We start from the raw sequence: 27,308 nt of genomic DNA, 5'->3' as shown, positions 1-27,308 counted from the left end.
ATATACAGTATACTTACCACAGGTAAGCCATAAGGTGACTCCATGGATAGCCATCTGGGCAATTACCAGACTACATTTTTCCCTGAAGTTAATCTAGAGAGAAGCCCTTTCAGATCAACTCATAAAACCAGAAATACCTGCTCCTAATTCATTAAAGAACCACTCATAGCTAGCCTAAGGTTAGTGATTATAGAAACATGTGTTTACAATACAGGTAGCTGTATATTGAGTTGCTCTCGCTAACTATCCAGGGTGATATAAAACAAAGACCAAGCTAGGTATTTATAAAAAAAATTCTCATTTGTGCGCAAAACCAGAGACACTGCTTTCTCAAGGCAATGAACATGCTTTTCAACATCATTTATCATCAGAAAAGAGATGGTTTAATCAATATTGCTGGGCCTCGGATGTATTATTCTTGTTTGGAAAAATATATGGTTTCCCACAACACAGTGCATCATTTCCAGTGGCATATATTATTTTCAGATGAGAGGGAATTGATTATCAGATTAATAGGATGTCTAAAATATGAGAGCTGTCCAGTCATTCAGGGTGAAAGGAGCTGCGAAAAGACACACACAAACGCTGATTAAGAGTGCAGCCACAGCATATCTTGCTTTACTTTTAATTCTTCTTAAAGCTATTCACCACATTCTCCACACTCTCCAAATACAAGGCAAACACACCTGCAAATCCACTGCCTGTTGTCAGTCCAATAATGCCCCACAGCTCTAGGTCCATTAATTCCTTTCACTGTATGCATATATACAGTACTTAAGTACAGCATACAGGAAACAATACTGTCAACACTAGTAGGAATAAGACCGATGTCATTTACTTTGTAACACGCAGTGACAGCCTGTGAATAAGCTATAAATACCTGAGCCCATGCACAAGCAGTCAGTGAGTCAATCGTCAGGATGACTAATGGTGTAAATGGTTTAACTCAATGATAAGGTCACAGAGGAGGCGGTATACTGTGCAATTCCTTCAGCCTGCTACTTTCCTGGCTAGCAAACATTTCCTTATTTAATCCACCAACTGCTGCAAACTTAACATTTCATCTGTCCAAGAATAATACATTATGAACACAGGTAAAGTGGCAGCTTGTAGGTATTATCAAAATGGAGGCAAGCGCCATATAGAACTTGTTGAAATGGTGAAACTGAACAGAAACCATCAGAAGCCCTCTTGAAACATGAAATGAAATGGTAATAATAGGTACAGAAATATACCGGGTTTACGCTTTTCTCTCTTCTCTCTCAAATGTGAGCAAGAATAGCTGCCCTTGCCTCCACAGAGCAGCTGCCACTGGTAAAACCGTAATAACACTAATAAAGTTACTGTTTACCATCAGCCCAGCCTCTGATAAAGTAAGAACCATAAACCATAATAGACATTTTAAATTATTTCATGTGAGAATATATGCCATAGATATATGGCAGAGACATTCATGAAAGATGATCATTTATTGCCGCTTACAAATATGTAATTGGATGCTACTAAGATAATTTTACAATATAATGTATTCTAGTGCTTGTATATGCATGCAAGATGATATGCAACATTGGCAATAAGCTTTGTAATATATGCAGTGTACTCGACTTGCATTAAAAATACATTGCGTACATAATGATTTTCACACGTGAACATGAACGACTTCCACGCAAGTGAAGTGTAGAGTGTGTTGTTTATCTGCATCCGACAATATGGTGGTTATCCCTTAAGGATTCCAGGCTGCAAGAGGCCTGGCATCCACACACTAGTGCACCGGGCTGGCAACATGGGAGGGGTTCACACACACACACACACACACAGTCATGCAGGCACGCAGAAACATACACACATATGCAGAAGCAGACATGTACACACGCACAGAGTGTAAGAGGAGAGACATCCTAGTGGCAGCAAGACCTCATGCTGATACAATCAGTACAGTGCCAGTCTTTGACTTTCCATGGCAGTAAATTACATCTCTATTCTTTTTATTCTTTTTTTACATTTCTCCTGGTGAGAGGAAATTTTAGCTATTCATTTTGTTCTCTCAGTCTACTTATTATGTGCATTGTCCTTGTGTTCCTCGCTACAAGAAACCAGTCAAAAACTCCCAGTAGGTGTTCTGTGACAGCTGAAGTGCAGTGTCCTTAGATCCTCCTCATTAGATTTGGATCCATATTTTCCATAACAGTCACAATGGAAATGGAAGAAAGAAAACAGCAAACCCCAGCTTGTTTCCCCCCCAAAATGCTGAAGGCCTGAAGGCAGCAAACTTTCCAAAAAGACCAGTGATATCCAGTAAAGTAGAATGGCAGACCAAGATGCAGGACTTGGTCTAACTAACTTATAATTCAAACCAGAAAGTAAAAAGCCAGGTCTGTTGCGGAGTTTGGGATCTTAAAGAAGAATGTCAGCATGAGGTCTGCTAGGCCACCCCCATTGAGAGATACACACGCACAGACGCACACATACAGACGGTTCTGTCTCTCTGTTTCTTATCTCTAGACCAGGTCTTTGGCCTGGACTTTTAAAGTTCCTGATGGCCCAATGGTGAATTAGGAATTAGTTCCCAGACACCATAGCAACAGGATGTAGGGGCACAAGATGCAGCAAGCTGAGGTCAGCTGCAATATATTTCAAAATAATGCACAGGGTCAAGGGGTGGTAGAGCCTGGGGGAAATGAACAGGAAATACCTTGAATGGTAATAGCACAGCTGATCCAAAAGACTTGAAGACAGGCAGTGGGCGTAGAGTAAAGGCTGTGACATCCTTTTGTTGAAGCGAATCAACGAGTTCAACTGAAGGTTGGGTACAAATTACAGAGCCAAAGTTGCCGTTTGAAAGCAATAACTTCAGAAGTCTCACTATTATTATTTTTTTTTGCCTATGTCAGTGCTTTCTCTCTGAAACAACTGTCAGTATTTCTGCATATTTATTAGTTGTCTCTTTCCTAATATTTATTTATTCAATTTTGCCAAGGACCCAGGGGGTGGGGGGTGGAGGAGGGTCTACAGACTTGTCACAATGCATTACTTTTTGGCTGACCGGACATAGCATCTTAGATGGAGTATGCATTCAAAAGAGGAATAGCAAATTGATTTAACACCAGCCTATCGGACAATGGTTGATTTCACAACTGCCTATCTGAGACTAAATTGCTTTTACTTTGACTTCAAACAAATACAGGCTGAAATCATTCTACAGTCAGCATCGAGGATCTGCAGAGATGTGAGGGTGAATGAAGAATATTCTACTGCCTCATATCCTTCCCAAGGTAGGATTTAAATTTACCTTGAATGAAATCAGAATTCCTCACCAGTTAGACTCTCCCTCAGAGTTAAGAAATAAAACGCACAATTTAAATTAAATCTTAATACCTCTTCAGGCTAATACATTACAGTCTCCAACTAATCGAAGCTGGTCTAATAAGACTATTGGGAAACTGAATGGGCCAGTAGCCACTTCCGACAAAGAAAAAATGACCATAGAGTACTCATCAGCTTCTCCAAAACTATACAACGGTAAACAAAGGGCTCATTTGGAAAATACATCCCATCATACTGGGAAACATTTGTATGAAAACAGAAATATGAAACCAAACATTGACAAGATGTTTCAGTGAAGCTAGCTCTTTCTCAGCTTTCAGTTCCAATATTAGCTGACATTTGCTGCCATTCTAAAGTGGTTCAGTTACGACTATATAATTTAATGGACTGGGGCTTCCTGAGCAATGTAAACAATGTATTTCTCATAATGTGTACCGTAGTTACTTATTTCACAGAGAGGTGCAGTACAGATGGGTATTACATGTATTTGCTTGTAGCCAAATGTACATATAGTTGTGCTTAATAATTTCTAATTTAAATATAACAATTTTAAATATAACAGCTTTAACTTAAGCACAATACAATATTCACAGGCAAATGACTGGGCAAGAGAATAAATATGGACATAGTGCATCACTGCTATTGTATGTATACTAAATGCATCATATATTCCTCAAGAAGTCAAACATCTGTTTGCACTTAGTTTTACGTCATTCTGGATAAGAGTATCAACAAAATGAATGCAATGTCTCATGCATACTCCTCCTCAAAGAACCTCCTGCCGCTGTTGTATATGTGCTGAAAATGAAACAGAGCGTGTTTGGACATACTGCCATGTGAATAAGCAGGTGAATAAGGCTGGATTCACACTGCTATAGTACCTGCCTGTATGTGTGGGGAATGTACTGGGCAGAAAGGCAGGCAGACATTTCCCTGTGTGGACTGGCTACAGCGCAACGACCAGTTCACTGCGCTATACTAGCACTATGAATACAATAACAAATGCAATATATCACAAGTAATTTGTGAAGTTATCATGTCATTGCATTGTCTAGCATTCATATGAGAAGGTCAACATTGAACTCTCATGAAAAGATCATTTAAATCCAGACCACAGGAGCTAAATTTCACTGTCTGGAAAGGAAATTGTTCTCAGAGTCACGTTCTCCTTAATATGCTTGAGCTACACTGTGTGAAGATGGGAGTTATGTTATGTGCACTGCAACACATTCGTTTGTGAACTCCTCTGCCATTGCCCAACGGCAGTCCCTCGATTAATCACTTCTCAGGTAGACTTTGACAGCTCTAATTGATGTGTCTGTAATTGATGTGTCTTCTGTCTTGGCTTGAGGAACTGAGGAAAAGGCATATGGGCTTTTAAATATATTTTCGTCACATAAGTCTCCTGAACAGCAGGCATTTAAGATTGTCGAGTGGAATAATGTCAATGACAGACCAAACCGCTGGGGCTGTCTGAATGCGCTGAGATGGGAAGAGAGACAGGGAGAAAGAAAGGCAATATAAGAAAAAAACAGAAACATTTAAAAATATAATCTCTCAAGCCTGGCGCCCTTACATCCGTCACACAGCCCGGACGATTGCAGCCCCTGACCGCTTTCCGTAGGCCTCTCACCAGCCTGCGTTTATCTGTGTCACAGATGACAAGCCATTCTGCTAAAACCCGCCTTCCTGCCTCCATGAGATCAGCAGGAGAGCCTTGATCTCTCCTCCCCTTCCCATAATTCACCTCTGTGACATTGAGCAGCTCCGGGACAACACCGAGGCTCAAGTCCATCAGGGGCTTGATGGGAACAGGCAGAAACCTTGACGATCCAAATCCAAAAGCAGAAGGACCTCAAGCACACTTTACTCTGAGAAAATCCTCAAGCTTTTTGACCCATGATGCATTCAATCACAGTGCCCACATATGTAGCCTCAAAGTAAAAATGATTTGTGATTCATTTTAGTTTGCACAGTTGCTCAGTAAATGTAATAACCCACCGAAATATGACACACTGGCAAGAAAACCAAATGGATGCGAATCAAATCACATTTAATGCGAGGAATGCTCGCTCCAAAAAAAAACTCATCTCAATGTATGGTGGGAATGTTTTGACAGTTACAGCGGTGTTGAGGAACAGCTCCAAATTCTCCAAGAGCGACTTGAGCTGAATGCATGGCAGTACAGCTCCAGCTGAAAGCCTTGAGGAATGACATGCGACAGCGCTCCATTCAGTTACTCTCGCTCGTATCAGCGCACTCAGCTGATATCTCCATTCGTCAACTGACTGACAGCAGAGCACAAATGGGCATCTCCTGGCACACCCTCACAAATACGGCTCTCTATGTGAACATAACTGCTCATAAAACTATTTATACATACAAAACTCCTCTCAACTATGTCATATACCAGGCTACAGTTACAGTATCACTACCAGTAGCAATATATCTCTGTGTCCATGTTATAGTTGCTTTAGATGGATGAATCCTCAGAGAGAGGACCCAACAGGGAATTTCACATTCTCAGGAATGGGGATTCATATATTACATTATTGGCATTTGGCAGACGCTCTTATCCAGAGCGACGTACAGTTGATTAGACTAAGCAGGAGACAATCCTCCCATGGAGCAATGCAGGGTTAAGGGCCTTGCTCAAGGGCTGTGCAGATCTTATTGTGGCTACACCGGGATTAGAACCACCGACCTTGCGTATCCCAGTTTACCTTAACCACTACACTACAGGCCGCCCTGTATATGAGGTGTATGCAGATCTGCAGCGCAGTGGTTTCATTACAGTTCCACACCTAATCTACTTGAACATGAAAATGTACTAACAAAAACAAAGACTACATATGACCTGAAATACCATGAATTTTAAGGACCTGGTTCAATCTAAATACAAAAGGGGTTGCAGTTAGCCTTTAACAACTACCGTAATGACTAATAATTTATTAACAGCATACAAAAAGTGTATCAAGTAATGGGTCTAATTAAAAATCTAGTTAAATGGGAAAAAAGGACTGCAATGAAATCTGCTCCGTTTGACTGAATCAATCCTTGAATGAAGAAATATTATGCAACTCCAAAAGATGTCAAACCGTCCTGATTGTACCATTTCAATTTGACATACATGGGTTTAACTGTGTCTGTGAAACAGCAATACAGATGCATCTCCCCATCATGAGATACAAAGTGAGCACTTTATCAGGTATTCAGCAGAATTATTTTTAAGTCTTCTGCTTCTGTAGCCGATCCACTTAGAGGTTTGATGCATTGTGTGCTCAGAGATGCTCTTCTGCATACCATTGTAGTAATGCTTGCTTATTTGTGTCACTGTCACCTTCCTGTCAGCTTTGTCTTCTCCTCTGAACTCTCTCGCAGGACTGCTGCTCTCTGGATGGGTTTTGTTATCCGCACCATTCTCTGCAAACTTTAGAGACTGTGCGTGAAAATCACAGGGGATCAGTCGTTTCTGAGATACTCAAACTACCCTGTCTAGCACCAACAATCATTCCATGTCTGAAAACATTTGAGGTGAGAAATCTTGATTCATTTTTGATCTGCAACCCCTAGTTTGAACGTTTGATCCTACTTCTGAGTGCAAGGCGAGCTGATCTGGCATGCCCTGCCAGTGCAAGCCTCTCCTTAGGAAATGAACGGAATGAGTTTTACATGATTCATACGACAGGTCGGCACCACTCTAAAAACAATTCTAAATACAGTGAATGATTCTTGGAGAAGGTTCTATTACATCACGTTACAGGCGATTAATAACAAATCTGTTCAAACGAGCACTTCTTGTATGAGGCCCAGTGTTTCTTTTCAATAGAATAGCACTTCATACTGTATCCCCCAATGTGTCAGAAATGGGAACAATTGGGCTTACTTTTGGGTGCTTACTGAAAGACCAACCACATTTATTCAAAACAACTTCAAAGAAAAGAAAAGCTTCAAAGCCCCAACACTTGCCATCCAGCTCAGTCAGCACAACATATTCATTCAGTCAATGTCTTCTGTCACAGAGCTCCTATTAAATGATTTGCTGACTGACAAAGTTACCACCTCCTCTCAACTAACTGGGGGCTTGTTTATCTCACAATCCTGTCACGCTAAATAACAACAGTGAGGTAATTCTTAGCGTTTGATTAGTGACGCGCGAGCAGACGCATTCACAACGACAGGACAATTACAGGGCCTCGCGTAGAGGCTGACTGACACGATCGATACCGGGGGCAGCAACTGGAAAAATACATTTCACAACATCTTTGCCCTCCGTTCAAGTTGCCAGTGTCTAATCAGCCCAGGGTGTGCCTGAGTCAGCACTGCCTTGTCAGCTCTCTCCACCGTCCAGAGCGCATAGTTACACTCCTCGCTGGCAACACACACGCTCGCACCTCAAACGGCAGGGACACTGACCGCAAACCACAGATCGACCCAAGCACAGCGCTTCTCAACCTCACCAGGTGACCCCACAACCATTTTAAGTCCATCAGTCTTGTTTGTATAGTAAGACTGACATACTGTATATGGAAAGAAATTAGGCTTCTGTGTTGAAGGATGGTTGTGTAATATTTACATGTTTATTCGTTTATCTGTTTATTTGGTTTGCAGAGAGCCTTATCCAGGGACAGCTGCCCACATTCGATTTTCTATGACATTACAGAACTAGACATTAACAGACACAATTTGAGTTCAATGCCTTGGCTCAAGGTCCTAACTTGTACTTACAAGGCAGAGTCTTAAGCCTTAATCACCGCAGCACCCTGCGGCCAATCAAGAAGCTGGCAGTCATGTGGTGCACATTGCTGGAAGCTTGTTTTATATGCATGGCTTTAGCTCTGTGAAAAAGTTAATAAGATTTCTCTCACTGGCATTCTACTGAAAATGTAAAGAAAAGGAAGCAGTGGTTTTTAGAGGAGGTTAATGCCTGTCTGGGGGAAGCAATATTCGCAGCCTGATGTTCACAAACCCACGCACACCTCCACACGCACACAGCCGCCATAATCAGCCTTCACATCACCTGATTTCGGGTTCCTTTCTCCCAAAAAAAAAACTCATTCCAGAGAAAAGGAAAAGGTGCATGCCAGAAGAGGAGCGGATGGAGGGATGTAAGAAGAGGAAAGAGACGGATGGAGGACAGAGCGGGGGGGGGGGGGTCGCACCTGTGACGTCCGTCCTCCTGTCCTCCTCCTCTGAATCCTCGCTGTCCTCCTGCAGTTCGGGGATGTAGAAGTCGCTCTGGCGTGCCAGGGGGCCCATGAAATGGATGGTGCTGCCCTGGTAGATCTCAATGAAGGGGTGGGCACAGAGCTTCCGCTCCTGAGAGCGGAGGGGCAGGGAGGAGAGGCAGTGGGAGAGGGGTGGGGCAGGGAGGAGAGGCAGCGGGAGAGGGGTGGGGCAAGGATGAGAGGAGAGGTAGCGGGAGAGGGGTGGGGCAGGGATGAGGGGGGGGGCAGGGAGAGGGGTGGGGCAGGGATGAGGGGGGGGCAGGGGGAGGGGGGGGCAGGGAGGGGGGACAGTGGAAGAGGGGTGGGGCAGGGAGGGGGGACAGTGGGAGAGGGATGGGGCAGGGATGAGAGGAGAGGCAGCGGGAGAGGGGTGGGGCAGGGATGAGAGGCAGCGGGAGAGGGGTGGGGCAGGGGGAGAGGGGTGGGGCAGGGAGGGGGGGCAGTGGGAGAGGGGTGGGGCAGGGATGAGAGGAGAGGCAGGGGGAGAGGGGTGGGGCAGGGAGGGGGGACAGTGGGAGAGGGGTGGGGCAGGGAGGGGGGACAGTGGGAGAGGGGTGGGGCAGGGAGGGGGGTGGGGCAGGGGGGAGAGGCAAAACTATGAGGGCTCGGTGATTACCTTCATTCAATCAGCACACACCGTCATCACCAGACGCGCAGGCCCCTTCCCGCTCAGTCCTCCCAGCCCTGCGTGAGCGTCTGTCCTCAGGAGCCACTTCATTAGCTCAAGCACCACACCCTTTATTTGAGCTAGTAAATGACGACTTCAGGGGGCTGCAATTATACGGCCGAGGAGGCGCTGTTGTTCACTCCTCGCCTCGTTAAGATGCCTTAACAAGCCCAGATTGGATCAATCATATCACCGGAGGGAGAGGGAACTGACTGATGTTTCAAATCAAGGCCACGGAGATTTGAATAATGTGTTACAACCGCACATTAGAATTATATCCCCTCGCCTTCTTCCACAGAGTATGCGCACTCCATGTGAATGAACTAAATAAAAGCTCCTGTTACAACTATATCCCCACCTCAGTGCAACACCTCTGCACTCCACATAGTGAAGCCTGCCAAACAAAGGAATGTTGCCTTTTCCCCTGGGTTTAAATCAGTGAAACCCAGTTTTTTGTGTATCAATTTAAATAACAAAATATCAACAAGAAATGTTGAAGGCATTTCCAGTGAGACTAGTCCTGACCTTTTCATGTTCTAGCCTAACCTTTTACCATCCACTTCATGTGCATTGAGCTAATTACAATCAATGCCTTCAGGGAAATGTTCCTTTTAGCGAAAGATGCAAACGCGGCAGATTCACAGCTATTTAATTCTACAAAGAGACACAAGAAAGAATGTGTATTCCCTGTCACAGAGAAATTCTTAGTGTCTCAGTGCAAAATCAGAGGTGATAGAGAAAGAGAGCAAGAGAGGGGGAGAGGGAGAGAGGGAGAGAGAGAAAGAGAGAAAGAGAAAGAGAGAGAGAGAGAGAGAGAGAGAGAGAGAGAGAGATGTGGTAATGTTTGTGCCTTCACATTGCAAAGCAATTTTTTAACTGGCCATAAAATACTTTTATCCACTTCCCTACGGCCCTCTTCTCTTTCACTTCTTAAATGCTTTGCTTTTCTTATACAAATAATTAATCTAACCAGCTAACCAGAACGCAATTAGCCATTTGAAAAGCCTCCAAGTTTGAGGATCTCACTGATATAAATTCCCATGCTCGGTTGCTCAGTTACCTCCCAGTGCTCCCCACTGCTGCTTCAAACTCCTCTTCTTACTGATCACTGTGACGGCCGCTCCTTCAATCTTCATAGCATTATCTTCAAACCCTCAGCGTGCACCCCTTCAAGCACAATCTGCTGATAGACCCATCTGTTTTCCTTTCAAATATATATTTATTTTCTCCTCTCAGACTCCCCAGTATTAGTGTGAATTGCCTGCTAAAATCCAGACCATATATTATATTTGTCGAATTCCTGATTATTACTTTGGTATGCTCCATTGTGTTTTATCTGAATTATCTTCTGTTCTTTTCCATTCTAAATACTTCTTGTAGATAGCATCATTCTTTTTTGTATATGATCTGTTTTACATTACTTTCGGGACAATACACTGGGACATTATCACTGTGACATTTTAAAATCATTTTAATTAAGCAATCTGCCATTAATTAAGAGACCGCATATACTAATGCAAATTAGTCATTAAATGAATTTTTTTGATAATCATGCTTCCAATGTAATCACCCATAACAATGACCAGCTGATTAAATGACTTTAAAAAGTGCATTATTTATTATTAAATAATGAGTCGATTAATCAGAGCCTCCTCCTTTGAAGTCCGCCATCTATATTTACTCAACATAAGGAATACATACATAAATAATTACTTTAAATGGCTAGTACAGCGCCCTCTTAGAGTGAAGAGTTTAATTGTAGCCTATGGATATTACATATTGTCTTGGTGCTATTTCCCATTAATAATGAATAAAGTTTTTGTTTTGTTTTCCTTTGAGTCTATTTTCACCTTGAATCCGGATGGCCACAACTTGACCTCTGGCCCAGAAAGATGAGTCACAGGACACTACAGTAATCCAAATTAAATATGTTATGTCAAATGGATGTGTTAGAAAAAAAAAAAAATTACATCTTAAAGGATGGCTTGGTGCTAAGGGTAACTGATTCATGGCGAGAAAGCACTTTTTGCCCATGCACCACAATCCATGAAACTAAAAAGAGCCATCCAGTACTTTTTTGGCAGTTTTCATTGGACTCTTCCACCACCCAAGAGTGGCATGATAAAAACATGTTTCAAAGCATTACTCACCAAGACAATGCTGTCAGCCTCCGTGCTTCTAATATGGGAACGCATTTTCAAGCACGTGAAAGAAACAAATGACCTGACAGAATGAAGGCTGTCTGATTTGTGTCTCCTGATCAAAGGACTGCTTATTTCTGGAGACCAATTTACCCTCTCTGGATATCATGTATGGGTTCCGCATTGAATCACGGAACCCAAGGCCTGCAGGCTTAAAGTCAGGGATGTGTGGGTGCTCCAACTCATGGGAAACACTAATCAATCAGGCTGATTCACTGATCCACAGCAGGGCAGCTCATGTAATAACAAGCACAACCGCCTGATAACCTGGCACTACTGCACAATATTGCAGGGTGATAAATGCTTAAATAAATACGCAAGGACTTCTCTATTAATCAAAAATAAATTGTCAAACTGTCAAATTGTTGTTTCTGCATTTATTTAATAGACTTATGTTCAGCAGCTGAAGTCTTGGATATTATTATTGTGGGTGCAAGGGGAATTTAGTAATTTAAGTGGAATTTATTAATGTGCTACTACAAACAATGCAAAGTATCAATGATTTATAATCAATTTGAAAATGGAATCTGAATACTATCATAGCAAGTCAGGGTCTTTTTTTGTATTCTGATTCTTTTTTTTTTTAAAACAACTGCATATTGGGGTTAAACAAGAGTTATATTTACAATTTCCAAACACAAAGTGAAAATTAATAGAGAAAAACTATCAAAAACCACCATAATTAATGTAGGCTACAATTTCATAATGCCCTCAAAACATTTTTAAAATACATGTTAGTTTCTTATAAAAAACAATCCACATATATTTCTAAATACAGTGTGGATACAACCACATTGGTATTGGTCAATGCTAGGCATTACAGAAGATAAACATACAATAATACCTACTGCACTTGTTTTTGTTTTTGTCAAGCATGGCTATTGCAGGTAAAAAAGCCGTGGTATCAGTCGCATACTTATTTTACCATTATTTGACTTTTTATTCACACTACGCAAGATAGACAGGCCTACGCACGATTGGCCACACTGTGGCATGGTATCTCCAGCTAATTGCTCAGTAGTGACTCCTTTGGTCAAGCAGGCTGTCTCATTCAGCCATCACTGCCAAGCAGTTCTCCAGTGTGCCACTCAGCTGAATTTATTTCAGAAGATGCATGAACTAGCCTGCAACATTCGCGAACTGCTCAAAGAACTCACCAATGCTGTGCGTTATGATTGAGCTATCAAAACTGGGGTGAAAACTATGATGGAAAAACAACCATTTAAGTAAGTTTTTAGGATTTCCTTTCAACCAGCAGCCAATTTAAGCGGTGGAAACAAGGCGTGCCGATTCTTTAGTCAATCACTCACTTAAATGCAGCACTGGAGTGCAGGATTTCAGTCAGAGATCCCCGCTCTATAAATACACTCACGTTTCAAACAATCACCCTCTCAGACCAGAAAAGTGCATGATACACTGCCCAAAGCATAAGAGAGCTGTCCTATTACAGAGATGCTGACCAAGCAACAGGCCTGCTGGATACTAATACTGCATCCTGAGCAAACATGCTGGTTGCGACCATCAGAATGACATACAAATCAAGATACAACACAGGGAGCAGGTGACGGATGAATGCTAACCCCATTTCACGATGGTGAGGTCACGACACACTCGGTCTGACACCAGTGCCAAAGAGGCACGCCTCACTAGAAATGCGGTGCCACGCTGTTTCAATCTTGTCCCAGGAATTGAGCGGTGACAGAGGTTCGGCGCTGAACATAAAGCACTACTGACAGTGTGATATATCCACAAGGGATTCCCAGCCCGGGCTTACAGTCTCCACATGGCCCTCGGCCAGCCCCCTCTAACGGACCCAGCCATGCGAAAAGCATCTAATGGTCACCCGGTGAGCCTCACCACACGCACGCAAACGTCAGGCAGGGGGTTAGAGCACTGACCATGAAGACCATGATAATCAGGGCCTCACCGTTTCACAAACTGAATTACACTTACAGCGAACTCCTAAAAATGGTTTGGGTGCAAACATACTGGTGAGCGATTCAGACCCCACCGATGGCCTACTTGAATTATTTTATTTCAGATCAAATGAAAATGTTTCTGTATAAAAGAAATGTAAAATTGTGTGGTCTTGGCTTGCCTTTGTTGACTCACTAGAGGAAAATAGCTATGTTTTCTTTTAATATGGCACATATGAAATGGTTGAATTTTTCTGTGGTCAAGCAGGAGGGGTGATGGAAGCCTAATTTAAATCCAATAATTGCATTTGCAGCAATCAGTAAATTGTACTTCAGTAGTGTGAGCTGTAATCATCTACTCAGAGCTGATATTATGAACTCTCACTGGAGGGTTTACTGCCATCAGACAACTGCCAAGGAGATACAATAAAATCAAAGAGAGAACGTAAATAAAAGAGAAAGCATTTTGGAGGAGCGCTCTTTTTTTGGTCTCAAAGAACAGCCCCCGTTTCCTTTACCATCTGTCAGACTGTGCAGTGTTCTCGTAGTCGAGGCTCAGCAGGCAATAGGAGCTCTCTCATATCCACTGAAAAGCACAAGGTCTGCAATTAGCTCAGCATCAAATATTTACAGCCCACCCCCTTCCCCACCCTACCCCCGAAAAATAAAAGCAGGATATTCTCTCCTGTGTACATTACGTACCGAAATGGCATGCGGTACAGTTTATTCAAAAAGCAGAGCCAGAGGAAACCATGGCGATGACAGATACTTGCATTTGTTCTTGTACATGGTGCATCATTAGGTCCAACATCAATATTCTGAAACACATGACAGTTCCCCAGTTCTGCCATTAATGTCAGCTTTTGCAGATTGTCAACCCAGCTTTACACGAGAAGTCAGAGTGCCATCTCAAAAGGTTTATCTTCCTCTCCAACAGCTGGAGCCCTCAAAGCCTGATGCTACCAAGAAGGCTGTTTGTGTTTTTTCCTCCTGAGATATGTGAATGTCATTACCTCAGATAATCACAAATCTACCTCTCCTCAAAATCTGATGCACAATAAAAGCAATGGAATATAAAATATATATTTTAATGAGTGCTATTTTATGTGTGATGCACAGACATTGTGAAACGTAACATAAAATGTTTGCACATAGTATTAATACTACAACAAAAAGATACTACATAAATACTTGACTTAGATATTTTCATAGTACATACACAATACTGGGACTGCTACTACTACTACTACTACTACTCCTACTACTACTACTACTACTACAGCTGCTTACAGCAATAATAATAATAATTTTACTACTTTTTTAATACTTGAATTGAAAAAATGAATGAGACATTTTTGTAGAACATCATTCTAGCTCATATGTGGACTTTTAGATTTGAGCAGGAAAGCCCTGTGTTCTTCCCCCCACTGCATTAGCATGATTATATAACCCGCCCACGCAGCCCCTCCACACAGCCGCTCACCTGCCGGGGCTGCTCTGCCCGTTCTGCAGCCATGAGGCACTGGGGGGCCTCCATCTTAATCTGGGAGAAGCCCCTGCGTATGACCAAGAACACGTGAAAAACAAGGACCCTGTGGAAACGAGGGCCTGACACCGCATCTCCACTCTCGCGCTTTGCCGCAAACCGGTTATGTTTCTCTCCAGAGAGAGGGCACGCCACAGCAGCCTTCTGCGGAGAGAGAGCCTCTCACAGCTTGAGCGCACCAGACCTCGGTAAAATTATTATTTGAAATATGTTTACCCGTCAGCCACCAGCACAAATGCTGCAGAGTATTGATTATCCTGCAAATTACTTAGCCGACATCTATTTTCTCTCGTACTCCGAATGAAATTACTTCATGCCATTGTGCTTTTTGGTTAGTAACCTATTACGCCGAAAATTCTCAGGGTCCAGCTGGAGGGTTTACAAATTTTCCAGCACGAGCAAAACATATTTTGAATATTGCTGTATATGCACCTCATAAAGCGCATGTTCTGAGTGCATGTGCCATACAGGCTGAGACAGAGGGTCAGTATACTGCAGCAGCCACAATGCCACCGCATGCAGCGCGTAACGACCCGGGTGCGCTGGATACTCAGGAAAAACCACAGCGTGCTACAGCCAGAGGCGTGCAACTCACCAAATCTAAATCAAGTGCAAACCGGCTCTGGGACCGCATTACTGGCTTTAGAGGCTTGGCCCAATATCAGGGGAGAAGGATGAGCATTTTGCTGGAACAGCGCTGATGGAACTACATACCAGCTTCACAGGCACAAAGCATTGCATGTCTCAAAGGGATAATCCAATCATAATCCTCAGAGGTGCACAAAATGCACCCAGAAACAGGCCTTTATTTACTTTGTGTAGTCACCTCAAGAGCAGTCTATGTGATGGAATAATTACAGAAAAATAATTACAGAAATCATATTCTGATAGCTGGTGGAATAAACTGATTATTGTGCATTGATTTTTTTTTTTTTTTTTACAAAGTGTAAGCATGTATGTAGGCCTGTACGGATTTTTTTGTAACTGTGTAATCTGTGTCCAAACTCTTGTGTAAGGTTTTAAGATTCTGCCATGAAACTAATTTCCCCCTTGACCAGTAAAAGTTTTCTACTAAACGTTTGGCAGATAGGCAGCTGCTAGGGGTCTTACTAGTACTAAGAAATGTGAACACATCAGTCGGGTGTTCAAAACTCTTCATTAACTTCTTCCAGAATGTCTCAGTGAGTTACTTATTCCTTACTTTTCTCCAAAATTACTTCGTTCTCAAGATGCTGGCTATTTGAAAATTCCAAGTATATGTAAAATTCCAATGGGAGGTAAAGCCTTCTCTTACAAAGCTTTTATCTTATCTCCCCAGGCATGGTTGGGCTTTAGACACACTCTCTGTCTTTAAGTGGAGACTCAAAATGTACTTACACTTGTTGTGGTTATATAGAAATCCACACGTGGCTGGTGACACTGAGCAGGCCTTAACAATCCCAGTGTGGTTACCACAGGTTATTTGCTGTGATAGATTTCTTATATTTCTACAGTATATCCATTTTACCGTTACACCTTGTCGGCCAGTGGAGGATGGGCTCCCCCTCCATAGCCATGTTGGGGGTTCAGGCCTGGTATTTGTGTGCTCCCCACCCCCCCTTGCTGTTCCTCTGTAAAGCTTCTTTGTGACTGTCTTCTGTAAAAACATTACGCAAGAGATCAAATTGAAACTACTGCTACTACTACAAGTTCCTCACACAACAATTCGCAAATAGATTATTGACAAGGAAAACACCACCAAAACCACTTCAAATAAATTTATTTCAGTTCTTGCTGTCCATTGATGCACCATGTTATATATAACTGGTACCTGTCACCATTTTAGAATGTTCAACCTCTGCTACCAGTTCTTGGACAGATAGACAGACAAGCCAGTAGAGATACAACATGCCTCCAGGGCAGGACCAATCCCATAGTAACCGAAAATATAGTGGAGGATTTTTTTATGGTTCAGAAGAGCCGAGAGTTCACAACTGAAAGCCTGGACGTGGTGCAGCAACAAGTGCCGCAAACAAGCAATGCGAAAATGGTAATGCTGAGGTCAGATTAGCATATAAAAGTACAGGATTCCCTTGATTAAGGCAAAAGGCAGCATTCAGGAATGCCTGAAGACAAGAGAGAAGATGGCAGAGAAGGAGAGAGAGAGAGAGAGAGAGAGAGAGAGAGAGAGAGAGAGAGAGAGAGAGAGAGAGAGAGAGAGAGAGAGAGAGAGAGAGAGAGAGAGAGAGAGAGAGAGAGAGAGAGAGAGAGAGAGAGAGAGAGAGAGAGAGAGAGAGAGAGAGAGAGGGGGATTGCATTCTGTCAATTTATATGCACATGGATGGCTTTACACTCTTGTAAACTGTGCATAACTGGATCTCCTATATAGGAAAGTAAACCTTTAGGATAGAACTTAGTGTTGTTAGAAATAATGACTTTAATTGTGAGAGTGTGTAAAGCATGAGGGTGCCTGGAGAGGTAGAGCAGCTAACAGGGTTTCTCTCAGCTCTGCGCTGCCACAGACGGGAACCTGCTCAAAGGCTCTTGGGAGCCCTCGTGATGGAGTGTGCGTTGACAGCTAGAGTGGGGGAAAATCACCCTCACCTGCACTCATGTTTCTGTTCAGAAAATTGCCAGTATTTCAAGGTTGCCCTCCCAGTGCAATGCTTTTCACAGAGACCAAAATTGCCAAACAAAATTTAACTTTCTTTTCAATGGGGAGGGAAATAAGAGCTGTGGCCACATCAAACAGCAAGATTTAAATTATTTCCTTGTCTTTGACGATGTACTGCCAGATTGGTATCAAATTTGTTTGATAGTTAAGCTGGATGGGAAATATCCTGAAGGGAGCAATGTCTTCTGATAAGAGTGTGCATAACTTCTCTGACTTACCCTGAGATTAGGAGCCAAAATGTACTGTACTGATTTGCTCAAATCTAGAATTATAAATCATAAAATCAGTTAACCATTTGCATCTTCAAAAATTTTTTTTTTTTTTTTATATCTTAGCCTTTAGTTTCTAGGTCCAAGCTCTCCTTTAAGTTTAACTCTAGCTACAGCTTCTGACTGAAGTTTAATCCTAGCTCTTGGCTCTAATTTAAACCCTAGTTTGACTGGAGTATACACCCTAAATCCAGGCTCTGTTTGGAATGTAGCTGTCACACGCTGTGACACCCCTGAGAGGACAGGCGAGCTGGACACAGAGAGATGTGGAATTGCACCTGCATTTTAATCTATCAATTGCCCACGGGGAGTGAGAAAGAGAGATAGAACACTGCGCTGTTAAGCAAACAAAAAGTCTTCACCCTTCACCCTCCTGGGAAGGAAGTGAAAATAACAAACTAAAATAATAAAGGCAAAGTAAACCAAAACTCGACCGGTAGCTTTGGAGCTTTGCTTTCTGCTCATGAACACAGCTCTCTCAAACACAGCACTCTCAGACTGCGGTTCCCAGCCTCAGCTGCCTACTGTGGAAAGAAGCACACCTTATACACTCCTGGACTGATTCCTTACGTAGTCAGGTGTGTGCCTACTTAACCTGTAGGCATGGTCCTCAAATTGCCCTGCTCCCTTCCTGCAAACTGAGCCAACATGCCACATTAGCCTTCGGCCCAGGCTGATTGTCCTTTAACCTCTTTCCTTCTCATCCTCCTCATCCTCCTCAGCAGTAACCAGTTTCAGAATAAAGATATGCTCTGTGAGAACTCTCCTTTAAAAAAAAGAATCCGGTCAGTTTGGCACAATGTTTACGCAGTCTATGAACACACGTCTTACTGTAAGTAATGATAACAGAGACATCATCCCCATGGCTAAGAATTTCTACTGACACAGCTGCACCCAATCTTGTTTTTGGAAATTGTAACAGATGCACAACTTCTAATATGTCGTGTCTACTCTCCCAATTTCTGTGGAGCAAACAAAGAAAAGTGTAAACAACACGTATTAGTTATATGCACTGATGCCTCTATATGCCCTTTACACAGTATGTTATGCAGCAGGAATGCCTCGTCTAGAATATGCCATATCCACCCACCCCCTGCCTCATTGCCAAAGGCTGTTCAGTGTGTTGCTGGTAGTTTATTCCTTTCCAACTGTACACAGCAAGTCTGTAAATAAATATAAACTAAACCAACACAAAAATGTTAATTAAATCCTAGCAGTATACTGGATGTAAAAATATTACTACAAACATTAAACTCTCCTAGCACAATGGATTTTGTATTTCTTCCAAAGCAGATGGAGTTGTTAAATTTTGATTCGATCTGGCCCAAGTCACTGTTCAATAAACATTCTTACACTGCGCTGATTTCTGCTTGGGTTTGCCAGTGATGACAGGCTCTATACTGCAGCAGCAGAGAAGCCTCAAGGGCAAGTGGACACGGCCGCAGGGCCTAACAGTGCCATTCACAGGTACCTAGCCTCACGCTCCATAACAAGCAAGCCCCAATCTAAAACAATAACAATGCATTATATCCACCGCAGGGGTCTGTCAGTTGATATGTCTGTGCTCATGTGGAGGCCAGAAGCATAATTACGCACCACAGAGTAAACGCAGGGTCATAGTTAGGGATGGGATGGTTGATCTGCCGATCTCAAACATGGTGCAAAAAGGTACATCAACATGTATGACCCATCACTATCACAACCAAGGCATATGATAAATGTAGATGGCAAGGTTAACTTGTAGGCTAGTTAGTTATACATATTGGGAGAGCAAGAACATCTGCCAGGACCACAGGACCACAGTTTATAAATTTTGGTCAGTACAGTGCTTGAAGTGGACCAGGAGCCTACTCACTGGTTGGTACACTCAGAGGTCTAAATTCTGTAAATGTATCAGCATGCACCAGCTGTTAGAATTCAAGCTGAGGCCCCTCAATGAGTATATGGAACTTACAATTTTGAGCATATCAAAAGGTAGGTAGCTGCTATAGATGTGGGCCAAGATATTTCATATGAACCTGTCTGTTTAATATTGGCTTGATTCAAAAATGGGAAGTTCCAGAACAGACTGGTAGGTGATACCATACTGGGACTGGGATTTTGCAGGACATTTCCATACCATCCCACCCCTAGTCTTAATGTGTACCCCATAAACTTTGAGCCCAATGAACACCATCCGAACATTTAGTTCCAGGATTCTGGAACAGGAGAAGGGTTATGAAGAAACTGCACGCCTGGACATTTTTTTCTTCACATTATCCAACACAAGCAACACACTTGAGAGGCCCCAGGAGAGGGCTTCTCACTGAGTGCTTCAACAAGGAAAACCGTTAAGTGTATTATTTGCTGAGCTCTTTGGTGACGGCTTCCCCATCCACTGTGATCACCTCCCTCCAGCCTCCAAGGTCCCAATTCACAACTCTCACAGGCTCATCATCATGACAGCCCAGCTCTGCAGAAGCCACGGAAAAAAGATGGAGCAGTCCGGGGTAAGTTTTCTGAGACACTCATTAGGAGAGCACTTAAATGGCCACAATAATAAAAGGCTCATCTGAGTGACGGACCAAGCTGCCACAGAGGTGTCGCAAAAGTAGATGAGGGGACAGAAATCTTAGCACAAAGGAGGAAAAAGTGAGAAATTGGGCTCTAATTATGTGGTAGTTCAAGTGGAAAGATGAAAGGGCATTAAGTTGTTTTATCCATTCTATGAAACCTTCCACAAAAGCCTCTCAAGTTCCGCAACTATCCCTGATTTTTCTTTTAATTGCTATGTGGCTACAGATGAGGTACTGCTGTCGCTCTCTGGAACCACAGAATTGTTACTGTGCCAGCTTTTCTCTTTGAAGGTAATTCCCAAGAATTTACTTGAAGATGATGTAATTGTAATTTTGCGCATTTAATACTTGCGGCTGCAGGTGTGAAGCAGGTTCACGCTTGACTACAACTCTTCACCTCTGATAAGCATTCAGCACATACACTCAGTGAGCACTTTATTAGGTAGACCTGTACACTAGTTTGTTAATGCAAATATTGAATCAGCCAATCATGTGGCAGCAACTAAACGCATAAAAACATACAGACATGGTCAAGAGGTTCAGCTGTTTTTCAGACCAAATGTAAGAATGGGGAGGAAATGTGATCTAAGTGACTTTGACCGTGAAATGATTGTTGGTGCCAGACAGGGTGGTTTGAATATCTCAGAAACTGCTGATCTCCTGAGATTTTCACACACAACAGTCTCCAGAGTTGGCAGAGAATGGTGGGATAAACTAAAACCATCCAGCGAGCAGCAGTTCTGTGGGGAAAAATGCTTTGTTAATGAGAGAGGTTAGAGGAGAAGGGTCAGACTGGTCAAAGCTGACAGGAAGGTGACAGTAATGCAAATAACCACACATTACAACAGTGGTAAGCACAAGAGCATCTCTGAACACACAACGCATCAAACCTCTAATCAATAAAAATAAATAAGTCTAATAAATATCTAATAAAGTGCTCAGTGAGTATATATAAGCATTCAGCACATATCAGCTGATATACATACGGTATATAAAGACATGTTCCCTGTACCTCCCGTGAGCCACTGCTCATGGGAAAAGACAAACAAAGATAAAGCTATAAAAAATAGCTTCTTCCAATAATAAAAAGAAAAAAAAAAAAAGAAAAAAAAACCAAAAAGAAAAAATAAAGAGTGGTGGAACATATTAATCAAGCTGCCTTCTGGATTTCTTTAGATGACAAAAGAAATCAAAACTCAAAGTAACAGCCTAGTGTTAGCCTTTTGACACCAATCAGTCAAGCAATCAAGGTAAGAGAATGTTAGCTTTATCGCAAAGACAAGCTTTCTGCACAGATGTCTGCACTGCCTGTGTGCTGAAAATGAATCCTGGATCGCCAATGCACTTACTGTGGTTTGTGGTGCATTACCATTACATTTGCCTTTGCCATCAGTTTTCAAGTTTATTTGCATATTTTGTGGAACAATGTGCTCTTTTTAGAGTTGTGAAGAGCATGGAAAAGAGCTCAAGAGAGGGCAGAGCTTATCCCTAACTGAGACAGCAAAACAACAACTCTGAAGAACTAATCTGGGCTGAGAAAAGGGACAACAGACAAAGAGAGGGAGTGAGTGGGAGAAGAGAGAAAGAGAGCAAGCTAGCAAGTGAGTAAATAGGAAGGAGTGAGTAAGCGTGTGTGAGAGATGAGAAAGAGCACTTGGACGTTCATGAGCAGATCACTATGCACTGGTTATGAGCAACTCCAAGAGGTCCTCTATTGCGATGAAGAAGCTTTTATCCTCCGGCTTCAGAGAAGTGATTAGCTCCTAGAAGCGTCTTGTGTAGCCACATTTATTTGAGTGCCATCGAGTTGTGGGGAAATAGAATAGAGAAACGAATACAACCAAGACAGGATGTCACAGTGATGGCGGGTGACAGTCAACAAAGCAGGATGTGAGAGTGATGATTTGTGACAGTTGCTTGAGCCCTGTGGCCCTGTCAAGACTCCCAGCACGGCTCCCTCCCCACGCTCTCTCCCAGCACGCTAAGTCCATTTCACACCTCTAAATGCACCCTGTTCCTGCGCTCCTTCATGGTCACTTCCTCCGCTCTGCGTTATTTTTCATCCACCTGGGTGATTTGTTTATCTGTCGCTTATCCAGGGCTGCTAGTGGGGAATACTGCCTGTAAAATGTACGAACAAAGCTGAGGCAAGCTATAGGGAATGAAGCATCTTCCCTTCATAGCACAAACCAAACTTTGCCACACACACCTCTCACCTCATACCAAACTCACCTACACACACATACATACCTCTCCTCAAACCAAACTATCCCTCCCTCACCTCATTCCAAACTTTCCTCTCCTACCGTTCTCACTTACTTCAAACCAAACTTTCCCCAAAAAGCTGTGAAATGCGAGACCTTGGAGCTGGCGTTGCTGGAATTATTGGTTTCTGTTTTTTCAGTTCACATGAATCGGATGACTGCTTCACCTCGTTCCTTACCTCCCGCGAGGCGCAGAAAGGAGACCCACCAAATTAAAGGTGGTAAAAACTCAGCCTTCCCAAACAATCTAACAGCAGCTTGAAATTGTTCTGCTCAACCGATATTTACCCATGTATTCCCAGATTAATCCAGCAGTGTGTTACAATAAAGTGATATAATAACGTTCAGTGACTGATTTACTCCGTGGAGAAAATAAAGGCATTTCAAAATGAATCAATTTACCGGCAAGCCCGCAAACACAAAACAAAACAAAACAAAAAGAAAAAAACACAGAATACGATTACCATCTACATCTTAAAGCTGAACAAAACACGACTTCCGTTCCTGGTTTTATTTCTTCCATTTTATCAGCATCCTAAAATGCCCCCCAGCCCAAGGTTCTTTGTTGCAAACACACAGAATCTTCCGGACTTTGTCAGGGCTACAAATGCTAAACGGTCTCTTTGCTTCTAACCGCCACGGCTCTGCGGCACGGCCCTGGAAGACTGCGCCACGAGTCAACCCTGGGCTGAATCTCCAGCGACGCGGCCACTCCACCATCTCAGTGCTGAAAACCAGGGCTCTGTTTTAACAGAAACTCTGCGTCAGGCGGCATCTGCTCAGCATGCATTAGCAGCGGTGTGACGAGCGCAGCCTGCCGCCCGGGGGGCCGAGCGGCCCTCCCTGTTCCTCCAGGGACAGCCCCGAACCCAACACGCCTCCGAGCGCAAAGCAGCAGCAGACGAGAGCCACTCCGGCTCGTCCGCTCGCGTACGCGGCTGAGTGTTGCGGCTAGGCTGCCGAAGGTCACAGAAAATGCCATCTCCAAAATGGTGGTGAGAGTGGAATTCCACTGGCTGCGTGAAGTGTCAACATTCATTTATCCAAGGCCCTGGTTCCTCGTTGGCAGGCAAGCTCAGCAGAGATTGGCGACAGAACTAATAACGTTACGATTTGTCTTTTCATATTCGGCAAAGTTGTAATGGCGCAATATGTGTTCCCCTGAAAATATGTTCTGCTTCTGACTTTATCTGTGGTACTGACTTGTGCACAGGTGTTTAGAGAGACTCCATGGAAACATTTGGCATGCCTGCTGCCATCAAATGAAACTTCTGAAGGCTTTCCGAAATTCTTCCAGGATTACACCACTACAAGCGCACTGATAATACTGTGAGTTTATCTGTCATGTATAATTACTGATACAAGTTGACTTACAACGCATACCAAAGCAGTTTTTCAAGAATGCTAGTGAGGCCAAGTACCCAGAGCAAAGGTAACGTACTGTACAAAATTCCCTTCAACACCCACGTGTGCTGCTGCAATCACGCCGTGCTCCTGCCAAGCACTCCAGTGCAGTGTTTAAAAATGCAGAAAGACATTCCCTGTGGTAACCGCACAGGGCTCCACGTTGACAGGGGCCTTCCGTATTTATGAATCTGCGAGGTTCCATTTTGCATGTTATCATGAAATATTCATCTGAAATATTCATTGATGACTAAACATGGCCACTTGCTTTTGCACTTGTGAATGTGATCAAATTATTGCTCAGATCTACTTAGGAAGCACATTTGGCTGTGATATTTCACCAGCTGTCACACCAGCGTACCTGTTTGGAAAAGTCAATGTTTTTCCATGGCAATGAGAAGGGTAGGAGAATGGCATAGCTCCATACGCGCGTGACTACCCTGAGGAACAAGTATCCATTTTTCAATGAGGAAAGACAGAAAAGGAAAATTAATCTGAAAATGAATTCGCTCAAAGGCACTATACGTTTTGCTGTATGCAGCATATAGGTAAGGGTAAGGCTACCATTGTAAAACAAGAACAGAAATAGATAGATCAGTTGAACTGGATCTCCAGTGACTGTGTAAAAGATTTAAGCAGCTAAGCATGTGAAAGCATAGGCTTCGCACTGCACTCCGGAGAGCAGGGTTGAAGTTTGTCCATGGTTTCACCCTCTCGTACCTCCTAAGCCTTATAAAAAAAAAAAGGAATTAATCTGAGGTGGCGAGGGACTCCCAGGGAGCTCACAGCCTGCAATAATTAACAAAGGCTGCCTACTGAGCAGCAGCGTTGGGTAGGAAGTGTTGGGCGCCTGTGTATTGGATTTTATGTACAATGTGAAGGGCATAGACATACCTGGCACACAGCTGCATTACTTGCCATTGGGTTCTTTCAGAAAGAAATCAAAATTGACAAAGGCAATGCATTTTGTCAATGGGAAAAACAAAAGGCTTTACCCAGAAGGACTTTGTTTAATTTTTCCACGGAGCTAATCTTGGCTTGTTGAAAGATAATGTATTCCAAATGTTCAATAGAAAATAAACCAAGCTGCAGAAGCTGGAGGCCACAGGGTCAGCTCTGTAGCTGTAAACACAGGCCGCGTTCATCCGGCCCGACCCGCGTCGAGATCCGAGACGCGGAGGGATTTTCCTTCTCGCACAGCGCCAGATAACGTTTGGTCTCTGAGAATAAACACACACGCTTATCCTCACCACTGGCTTACTGCCTTGCCAGACACATATAATCCCCTTTTAATTGATCGAATCCTCTCGAAAAATCTAAAAGTGTCCTTCCCAATCTGCGCTGCCGATGGGACTGAGCTCAGCCTCCGGCTCCCGCTGGCTCCCGGCTGCAGCGCCTACGCTGTGGGAAGACCGGAGCAGGACTTGACGTTGGGAATGTGTTTGGCAGGAGCCGGGTGCTCATGGGCAATCCCGCCATCGCAGGAGGACCCCAGGGGAATGGAGACCGCTCTCCCTCCCTCTCATACTCCCCTCGCCTGGGGAGACACAGCTGTGCCGTGTCCTGCTGCTAGACCCAAGTTAAATATAAATGCCTCTTCTAAAGATAAATAAATGAAAATGTATATTTTTAGGGCTCTTAAACAAGATCTCCAGTCCCAACATAGAGCTTCATCTCTGAGTTACACTCGAATAGAACGGATTAACATGGGACGCACGACAGAAATTTGAGTATGATGACAGACAGAGTTGTTATGGGCACACTACGGTCAAGCGCTGTACAATTTCTAATTACTAAATATGTAAAAAATAAAAAGTGAAAAACAATAAAACCAAGTATATACTAGTCCAATAGGTACCCTGTAAGAGTTGATTTTACACAGAAGATTTTACTGTGGAGAGATCTCTTAGGCCTTAGCATAGATATAATAATGTATAATAATAATAATAATAATACATAAAGATACAACAAAAAACAACAACAAAGACAGTTCTCATGTGGAAATAAAAGAAAGAGAAAAGAAATGAGATTCGAGCTGCGACTGGAAGGTGTACATGGATGATGCAGACCTGATGGAGAGAGGCAGTTTGTTCCACAGTCTGGATAGGCTACAGCAGCAGCAGACTTAATAAGTAAAATAAATAAGTCTAATAAATACTGTACCTCACGGAGTGTATATACAAAAAAATCTTACTTTCACACGACAGAATTCTGAATTGTGGACATCCACATGGATGGTTTTAGGTAGTAACTACAGAAAAAGGTAATTGCTGTGATATTTAATTATCAGACACACTCAACTAAGGGGATAAGCGTAGACAATTATCCCAATAATCATCATCTGTTCCCAGAAATTACAATGAATAGAATTCTCGGAAGTCTTGACTGTTCGGCCATGATTTTGCTCGTTGTGTTTAGCTGTACTACCAAACAGGGATGGAAAACGTTAAGGCATGCTGACTGGCTGGATTATCACAGTTTGGTGCAGTATATATTTATCTGTTCTTGGGGAAAAGGCACCAGTTGCTCTATAATTTCATAACAGTAACCGTTAAAACCTAAAAAAGTTAAAACCTTGAAAAAAAAAAAAAAAAACTTCTTACTGACCTCTCTCAAATGCCATATTTTACACTCTCCACTTTATGCCTGGCCAAGAAATCCCTGGCACAAGCAGAATAAAATTGGCTGTTACCCATTCACCCACACTCAAAGGTCAGCAGAGAGAGCTTCCACAATTCCAGGGAAAATGACAATAACAGCGTCTGCTCACCAAGGTCCATATTCATATTGTCATTCATACAGACAATAGATGGGAAGTGTAATCAATGTAATAAAAATAAAGGCCTTTTTCAAGAATGTGTACTACTAAAATTGAAAAAAGGATGACATACAGTAGCCTACCTTTAGCACTTTTGAAATAATTTCTCTAAATATGAAAGCATTGTTGAAGACAGCACCAGTTTTCAGCAGACAGCTTAGAAAAACATAATTAATTCAGTAACTCGGTTAGTATTAAAACCAGAATACACAGTTTAGGTGTAGGCCTAAACCTTCTAATAGCTTTCATCATGCGATGAAGTGAAAATGCTCACCAAAGCACTGCATTATTGAAAAGAGAGTCTAAATCACACAAAGTGGTACCAGAATCTGTATCTTATTAAGTTATGTGACAGTAGTATGCAGCCTTACATGAATGTCTGAATGTGTGCAATAAATTCTGATTTTCATCGCCTGACTGTTATTCTCATAAATTAAAAATAAGATACTGTAATTACAACTGA

At 42.7% G+C, this 27,308-nt stretch overlaps 1 protein-coding gene across 1 annotated transcript in view; it reads right to left on the bottom strand.

Moving 5' to 3' along the window:
- LOC133139095 (testis-expressed protein 264 homolog) overlaps positions 1 to 27,308 on the bottom strand; it is a 79,213-nt gene that overhangs the window by 5,090 nt on the left and 46,815 nt on the right. The window contains exon 3 of the mRNA XM_061258393.1: positions 8,487 to 8,643. Coding sequence (XP_061114377.1) covers positions 8,487 to 8,643 — 157 coding nt within the window. The remainder of the gene's footprint in view (positions 1 to 8,486; positions 8,644 to 27,308) is intronic.

Source organism: Conger conger, chromosome 10, assembly GCF_963514075.1.
Source record: "Conger conger chromosome 10, fConCon1.1, whole genome shotgun sequence".
NCBI classification, from domain to species: Eukaryota; Metazoa; Chordata; class Actinopteri; order Anguilliformes; family Congridae; genus Conger; species Conger conger.
This window is presented reverse-complemented; position numbering and strand designations above follow the sequence as displayed.